General features: G+C 42.8%; 1 protein-coding gene across 1 annotated transcript; it reads left to right on the forward strand.

The window, feature by feature from the left end:
• Positions 1–1,693: 1,693 nt before the first annotated feature.
• Positions 1,694–8,086, forward strand: LOC131242684 (N-glycosylase/DNA lyase OGG1). Its single transcript, XM_058241490.1, has 4 exons — positions 1,694–2,451; positions 5,901–6,111; positions 6,908–7,159; positions 7,791–8,086. The coding sequence occupies exons 1-4, from the start codon at positions 1,751–1,753 to the stop codon at positions 7,797–7,799; spliced, it is 1,173 nt and encodes a 390-aa protein (XP_058097473.1). The 5' UTR covers positions 1,694–1,750; the 3' UTR covers positions 7,800–8,086.
• Positions 8,087–8,452: the final 366 nt, after the last annotated feature.

Consider the following 8,452-nt stretch of genomic DNA (forward strand, 5'->3'; position numbering starts at 1 on the left):
AACACATACATCATGGTGGTGCCCGCGGAGCATCAACCACTAGCCACCGGACTGGTGGAAGGGGGAGTAGCCAATCCGTTTCCGGCAGATGGTGCGCTTCCGTGGCAGAGACGAGGCTTAACTGGTGGAGGTATCACATCCAACCCGTCCAACAGATGCGTTTCCTGAGATTATCGGTCCTGAAAATCAGCAGGATCCAGAACTCTCACGAGCCTCATTACATCAAACAATACAGAAGGAAATCCACACTTGATTTCCACGGGGGCTCACCTCCGTTGCAGAACAATCTAATTTTCGTCCTGACCCTTCATACATGGCAGATGAAGAGTCTTGACGGCTTATATTCCATGTACGCAACATAGTGGCTGCTTGTCCTTTGTTCTGTGGCCCACCTGACTTTCCGTTTGCATTGATTTTGGGCACTGTGGTTAACATTGAGGCCACACGTGTGATGGACGGGTCCGAAGTCGTGAATACATCACGTGGGTCCCACTTCTGGCCGGTCATCACTCAAGCGCCCCCGAGATTCAAACGTCGCACTCATAAGAGACCGGGACGAAACGGGGAACGGATTGGCTACTTCCCCTGACACCAGCCAATGGCTGGTGGTCGGTGCTATGTGGGCCCCACCATGATGTATGTGTTTCATCCATGCCATCCATCTGTTTTTACAGATCATTTTACATTACGAATCCAAAAATGAGGTATATCCAAATCTCAAGTGGACCACGTTACAGGAAACAGTGTTGAATGAGGTTCGACCATTAAAAACATTTTGGGGGCCATAAAAGTTTTGGATCAAGCTGATATTTGTTTTTTCCTCTTAATCTGGGCATGTATGACCTAATCAATAGATTGGATGTCAAATAAACAGTATAGTGGGCCTTAGGAGGATTTTAATGGTTGATATCCAATCACTATTGTTTTCATGTGGTGTGGTCCACTTAAGACTTATATCCATCTCATTTTTTTTATGTAATAATAAAATGATCTTTAAAAATGGATTAACGGAATGGATGAAACAAATACATCATTATGGGGTCCACATAGCACCGACCACCAGCTACGGAGCCGGTGTCAGGGGGAGTAGCCAATCGCGGATTGCGTCCTACCCCCGCCCGGACGGTAATCCGTCCGGGCAGGGCTATGTGGGGCCCAAAGTGATGTAAGTGTTTTATCCACGCCGTTAATCGCTTTTATTAGACCATTTTAAGTTCAGTCCAAAAGAAAAAAGCAGGTAGACAGCTCCAGTGGACCACACCAAAGGAAGCTGCAGTGATAATGACACCCACCGTTGAAACCTTTATGAGGGCCACTGTGATGTTTTTTTACCATCCCACATATTAATAAGGTCATGTAGACGTGGATGAAGTGAAAACACAAATATAAGCTTGATTCGAAACTTCTCCAGCTCCTAAGAACTTTTTAATGGTGAATGTTCAATCCCCACTTTTTGATCCACTTAAGATTTTTACCTGCCTAATATTTTTCATCATACCTTAAAATGATCTAAGAAAAACGATTAACGGCGTGGATAAAACACTTACATCAATGTGGGCCCCACAGAGCCCTGCCCGAGCGGGGGTAGGACGCAATCCGCGTCCGGACGAAACAAGTGAACTCACACAGTACTCATTACCGGGTCTGGATACGGGCATACCAATACCCGACCCGAAACTGCCCTTCTCCGAAGTCCGAGGGAATCTCCTGAACTCATCTCGCTCACTCCAACCCATCCCCATTCCAAACCATGAAACGGCAAAGACCAAAACCCCCATTACTTTCTTCAAAAAGACCATCTCGTCCTCAACCATCAACACCCCCATCATCCATCCATCATCTCAGATCTCTCCCATCTTCCAAAACCAAAAGAAATCTCACCTGCCAATCCGCGCAATCACCACCATTATCATGGGAACCCCTCAACATCCAACGGTCAGAACTCTCCTTACCCCTCACATTCCCCACTGGCCAGACCTTCCGATGGAAGCAGACTGGCCCATCTCAATTCACCGGTCCCATCAAATCCCACCTCATCTCCCTCAAGCATATCGACGGCCACGATGACTCCTCCAGTGGGGTAGCCTTTTTCGTCCACCGCACCCCCGATCACCTCCAGGCCGTCTCTGCTCTCCATGACTACCTCAACCTCTCTCTCTCCCTCGCAGACATCTGGAGGAAATTCTCTGAGTCCGACGCCCGCTTCGCGCAGCTGGCACCTCACCTCGCCGGGGCTCGCGTGCTTCGGCAGGACCCGGTCGAGTGCCTGTTTCAGTTCCTCTGTTCGTCGAACAACAACATCAAGAGGATTACGAACATGGTTGGCGTCATTTCCTCCTTGGGCGATTATCTGGGTTCTGTTGGAGGGTTTGATTTCCATGAATTCCCGTCTTTGGAACAGCTATCGTTGGTCTCTGAAGAGCAGCTTCGGAGAGATGGGTTCGGTTACAGGTTGGGTCCTTCACCTTCTCCTTGTTTACTTCTGCGTATAGTACATAACACACATGCACACGAAAAAGAGAGATCGTAGATAGATTTAAGAGTTTCATCTGCAATGTTCGGAGAATAAAAAGCCATGAAAATCCCAAATAGAAGCTTGAATTAAAAAAAATGTAGCTGGTGTGATCGAAATGCACTGAATTGGTTCACACCCATTTTTTTCTTTTCCTCTTTTTGCTTTGTATTTTGTTTGATTATTGCGGGTGGTTTCCATTGATTATCGTTTGTTTTGTGTTGTATGTAATAGAGTTGTGGTGATATGTTGAAGCTCAGACTGAGAGTTTGTCGTTTGTACGGTATGCTTGGATTTTCAGCCTGTGTAATAAGGGTGCATGATTCAGTGGTCCAAACTTCTAATATGATGGGCATCATCATTATGCCAAATTCGGCGGCAAGAAGGGAAGATTCTAGTCATAAAAACATGGCTATATATATATATTTATTTATATGGTGCTATTTCTTGGTGCATCTTCTGCCTTTTAAAATAAAATTGATGAAATACGGGTTCAAGCCCATAGTTCAATGGTAGATAGGTGCATTTTGATATCGTGGTGTGGGGTTTGAGCCCAGCTCACCTATCAACAACAAAAAAAAGTAGTTATTTTCGAAAGGAAAAAGGGCCTTTTTTTAGTTGAGTGCGGATTTATTGGTACCATTTGAAGGGCTAGGATTTCACAACATGGGGAATGGTGCATTGTCAATTCACAGTGAGGTCCATCATATCAATGGTTTGGATCACTGAAAACTGGACAATGGGTCCACTTGTACAGATTGAAATTCAAATTTTCCAAGTACAAACTCTTAGCTCAAGCATAATGCCTCACTTGTAATACATCCCTGTAAGTTAAAGAATATCTATCCTTTTTGTACCTATCAATTTCATAAGCAAGTGAAGAAACCCAAAAAGGTTCATTTGAAATGTCTCCCTTCTCCATTGCTGGGTTTCAAGAGCTTAACAATATTCTTATAACCCTAGTAAAGGGTGGTGGTGACACAAAAGCTTACCTACAAATTGAAATTTAAATGGTAATGGGATTGGGGGATGACATTTCCCGATTAGTAAATGACGACTGATCACCAACAGCCTGCAGTAGGTTTGTTTAACCTACAACCCATTTTTACAGGCATTAGAACCCATGTGATATTTCTAAGGGCAAAAGCGTAAACAAATATTGGAAGGCATACAAAAATGGGCTGCCTGTAGAGTACAGACGGTTGTCAATGGTCGGTTCTCATAGTAAATATCAGACCACACTGTGGGAAGTGGTGTGCATGCTGCAACACCCATAGGAAAGTTGGCTTCATGACACTATGCCACCTTCATCCTATATCAAGGTTTGAAATCCTGATAGTGGCAAGGGCCTAAAGCCTTTATGAGTTGTTACGGCTGCGATAACAGTCATTTTCAGGAATTACGAACAGAATTATCAAGTGAAATATTGTCTATTATGGCTGTTTTCAAATGACAGTTTTGGAAATTTTTTTTTAGATATTCAGTTATTCACTACCATAACAATCCATCACTACATTTAATTCACCACTAAGCTCAATCTATTATGTAATTTAATAATTAGCTGTATAACAACCTTAATGGACCAAAATAATGGCCATTATGATGCAGGCCCTGATTGCACCCTGATAGTATAACAGGAGTGCCTCTTTAGTGTTATAATGGTTTTAATGGCCGCTATCGTGTTATAACATACTGTTATAATGGGCTTAAAAATGCCCCGTTAAAAACCTCGCTGCACATAGGAAAGCTCCCCGTTCGTCATACAAGTCTACATAACTTGCGGTGTCATCACAGATGAAAGTGATCTCAATACTACATGGGTTGAATACTGTCCATACACATGGTTAAGTTGACCTAACACCTGATCGTGCATTATCCTTAGTCCTATTCACTCTGGAGTGGTCTACTATGTTTAAGAATTAGACTGCCCTGCACTCATAAATCGGTTGCATCCTGGTTCTGTCGTGTTTGTTATTGTAACCAGCATTGTATAAGTAAATGCATGTGACTTAATGTTGGCAAAGTGACTGAGAAGTTACCCAGTCATGTGAAGGTTGTTTAAACCGATGATTAGCTATGGCAGAAACAGATGCTACAAGCAGTGACTAAACCATTCCTGTCTCACTGACATTGGGATTTCAAGTTAGGCATTCTTATCTTAGATTTCATGATTAGCTTAGTGCCTTAATTTTTCATCAGTCCAAATACCAAATGGTTTCTCATTTCCATGCTCTAATAGCATCTAGACATTACATTAATTAATTAATTGTCTGCAGTAGCATTGCTGTCCAAGAATAGAAAAGAATACAGGGCCGTAAGAGGAATACCTCGTGTATTCTGCAATATTATGGATAGGGGAATATGCCCCCAGTTGTATCGTCTTTATTATTGTAGTTATTCAGCAATTGCTTCACAATGCATCCACGACCATGCTTCTGATATAAGATCTTGGTTTGCGATGTTTCTTCAACAACCTCCCCATCTATCAGGGCCTCCAAATAGATGTTTGAAGCAGGCACTGATCTTAAATGGGCATCTAGACATCCCTCTTCAAACTTCGCATTTTCATTTCATTTTACATATAGGGTCTCCACTCATGGCTCAGTGGTAAACACCGAGTGTTTCCACTTTGAGGTCATGGGTTCGAAATCCGTGTGTGTGTGGGGGTGTAAGAGTGCATGTGTTCTCACCTTTCAAAAAAAAAAAAAAAGAATTTCATTTTACATCAGTCTCAGGGTGTGTTTAGGTGCTCAACTACAATCAAAATAAATCAGTTCAATAAAGAGGGGATGAAAAAACTGTTGGTAGTGACCATGTTAATTGATAATGATGACCAGACCTCCAATTGTGACCTGATATGTTTCAAGTTGAAAGCATCTTAATGGTAGTTTGGAGCTAGCTCCTCATAATGACTGGAGCTGGGCCAGCCCCATGTTGTCCATTTCCTCTTTAATGAAATGAGTAGTTGCAATTATTTTCATTTGAGCATCCAGTCATACCCAGATATATGGTGAATATGGCTCGCCAACCTTGAATTTTCTCTACAAGGTTCTTTTTCATTTGAGTGTCCAGTCAGACCCCCCCCCCCCTTCTCTTTCTCATCTTTTATTTTTCTGATCTAGATGCTTGTTTGTCGTGTGCATCTTCCTGTTACTGAGTGCTTGTTTTTCCTGTTATTGTTATTGTGTTCAAGGGGTCCCCACTCATGGCTTAGTGGTAGACTCACAAGAGTTTCAACACTAAGGTCATGGGTTCGAGTACCCATTGTGGTGTGTGTGGGTGTGAGGGTGTGCAAATAAAAAAAGTGTTCCAAAAAATAAAAAAATCTTCCTGTTATTTTGACTATGTTTTACTTGTTGATTATTCCATTATGGTTACTGATGAGCAGGGCCAAATACATAGTTGGTACAGTTAAGGCTTTGCAATTGAAGCCTGGGGGAGGTGCCGAGTGGCTTGCTTCGCTTCGCGACTTGGAGCTTCGTGAAGTGATTGATGCCCTCTGTACTTTGCCTGGAGTTGGTCCCAAGGTGGCAGCCTGCATCGCTCTGTTCTCTCTTGACCAACACCATGCTATTCCTGTTGATACGCATGTATGGCAGGTGTGTTTCCTTAAGCTCTCCCTTTGTTAAAAGCTCAAGTTTCAGAAAACTGTGAATGTGCTGTCCATGTTATCGCCAAAGATGTAAAAAAATTCAGAGAACTTGAGGAACTTGGAATGATGCAAAAATCACAACATCGATTGCACATGATGATACTTGAATTCCAGAACCCTGCTCAAAATTTTTTGATTGCCATGATTTTGGTTTTCCTTGGATTCTGGTTTCTCCTAACTGCTGCATCCACACATGTGCTCATTAATTATATTAACACAATTTCTAACTCTGAGGAGATAAGTGTGAAAGCGAAAAGGCAGATCAAAGCGGAGATCCAGAGCAACTGTGCGCCCCCAGGCCATGCATCAGAATGGCCCTGCCACTAATATGCTCAGGCCCAAATATCAGGATGGTTTACTCATCAGGTGGTTTACGCATGTACAAGAAACATGGATGGTTGAAAGAAAAAGAACAATGGTCTGCATTCAACATGCACTTTTGTCCCACCTGATGAGTGGACCAGCCTGAATTTTGGGCAGGACATGGTTGCTATTTGCCTAACCTGATGAACACCTGTGCATCATACACACTGTTGTGTACTGTAGATCTCATCAATCTGGCTCCAGCCTATCTCTTTGGGGGGTTTTTTTCCTTGAAACTACCCCTTTGTAATTGTGGTATGCACTTTCATATCTCTAGACTCCACTTTCAGAAACAGTTGAGCTGACTTATGGTGATGATTGCTGTTCTTTTATTAGGGATTTTGATGTTCAAATGTTCATTTTGTTTGGGGTATCCAAAGATTGCATCTCGGTACCTCATGCCAGAGCTTGCAGGTGCGCGTCTCACACCTAAGCTTTGCAGTCATGTGGCGGAGGCATTTGTGAGCAAATTTGGGAAGTATGCTGGTTGGGCGCAGAATGTGCTTTTCATCGGCGACTTGCCATCTCAAAAGGCCCTTCTGCCATCAGATTTGTGCTCTGTCAAGGAAACAAAATTGGCCTCTAGTGAATATGAGAAGCAGGAAGTTGCTGTTGAACTCGTCAGGAAGTTGGTAAACTCTCCAACCTGAATCAGATGCTTATTTAAGGCTGTGTTTGTTTCTGGCTGTCAGGAAGTTGGTAAACTCTTTTGGAATTTCTACTCTTAGCAGAATTTTGCAAAATCATGAAATGAGCATTAGTGCATAAGAGCTCTCTTTCCAATCAACGGAAAAGAGCCCATTTTGCCAATTTTAGAAACTCTACTTCCAGTAGAAATTCCAAAATAAAAAATTATTTCCCAACTCCCGAAATGGCAGTAAGCCAAATGAAGCCTAAACACACACACACACACACACACACACACACACTCTCTCTCTCTCTCTCTCTCTCTCTCTCTCTCTCTCTCTCTTGTGTGTGTGTGTAAAATCACGTGGAACCGACGACTCCAATTCCACCCAAAAGAAAAAACCGCCATTGAGTCGAATATTTATTTTGGCAGAATAGGTAGAAAAGTGTTGTGACCGGCCAGTGCAGTTTCTGCATTTTGCCCCTTCCCAAACAGACTTCGCCTTTAAAGGGTTGGGTGGCCCCAAAGTATTTCCAATGGATGTCTGGGCCAAGGGGTCAATCACCCCGCAGCCTTTTCTTCTATTCTATGCAGTTTTCTTTTACCTTATCTTTGATATCTCTTGTATGTTATAGATGGATTGAAAAGATTTATGGCAGACGACAGTCAGTCGCAGGTGTACCATGGGTTCCAGTTGGCTTCAAAGCGCATTTCAGTTGGTATTGCACATTACAAAATAGGCCTATTCATGAAAGCAGCAGCTAGGCCAGGCTTCAAATTGGCTTAATATTGGTGAGCTGGTATTTACTCTTGGAGAATGCCAGATTGGAATTAATCTATCATTTGTACCATTAGTGAACCCTAATTAATCCATCATTTGTACCATTAGTGATATTTTCATGCGTGAAAACAAGTATCCTCTCCCCTCTCCTGTTTGGGTGTTCTGCCATTTGTGTTAATGTGAGAGGACGATTATTATTTCCTGGTGACCACCCAAAGAGAGCTAGTCTATACATCAATGCCACAACTATGATGCATAACTGCAGGCTTTAGGTTTCTCAGGTGCACCATCATAGGGTTTGTTCAAAGAGCATTGATAGGCGCATGGTTCAGTCATCCAGAGCATTGATACGATGGGTCTCACCATTGATGGCCCATGTGCTCAAGAGTCATCCAGATTGAATGGCCAATCATTAAAATTTTCCGTTGATTTGGATGCAACTTACACCAAGTCTGCAAAAGCAGGTCCATAAGGTTGAGCGGTGGATCAAAGGGAGACTGGAAGGGTCCTCCCAAG

Source organism: Magnolia sinica, chromosome 4 (assembly GCF_029962835.1).
Source record: "Magnolia sinica isolate HGM2019 chromosome 4, MsV1, whole genome shotgun sequence".
NCBI lineage: Eukaryota > Viridiplantae > Streptophyta > Magnoliopsida > Magnoliales > Magnoliaceae > Magnolia > Magnolia sinica.

Excerpts from the sequence above, each read along its gene's own strand:
- LOC131242684 (XM_058241490.1), top strand. The coding sequence starts at position 1,751 with ATGAAACGGCAAAGACCAAAACCCCCATTACTTTCTTCAAAAAGACCA. Across the intron at positions 2,452-5,900 it reads AGAGATGGGTTCGGTTACAG|GGCCAAATACATAGTTGGTA; the intron begins GTTGGGTCCTTC and ends ACTGATGAGCAG. Across the intron at positions 6,112-6,907 it reads TTGATACGCATGTATGGCAG|ATTGCATCTCGGTACCTCAT; the intron begins GTGTGTTTCCTT and ends GGGTATCCAAAG.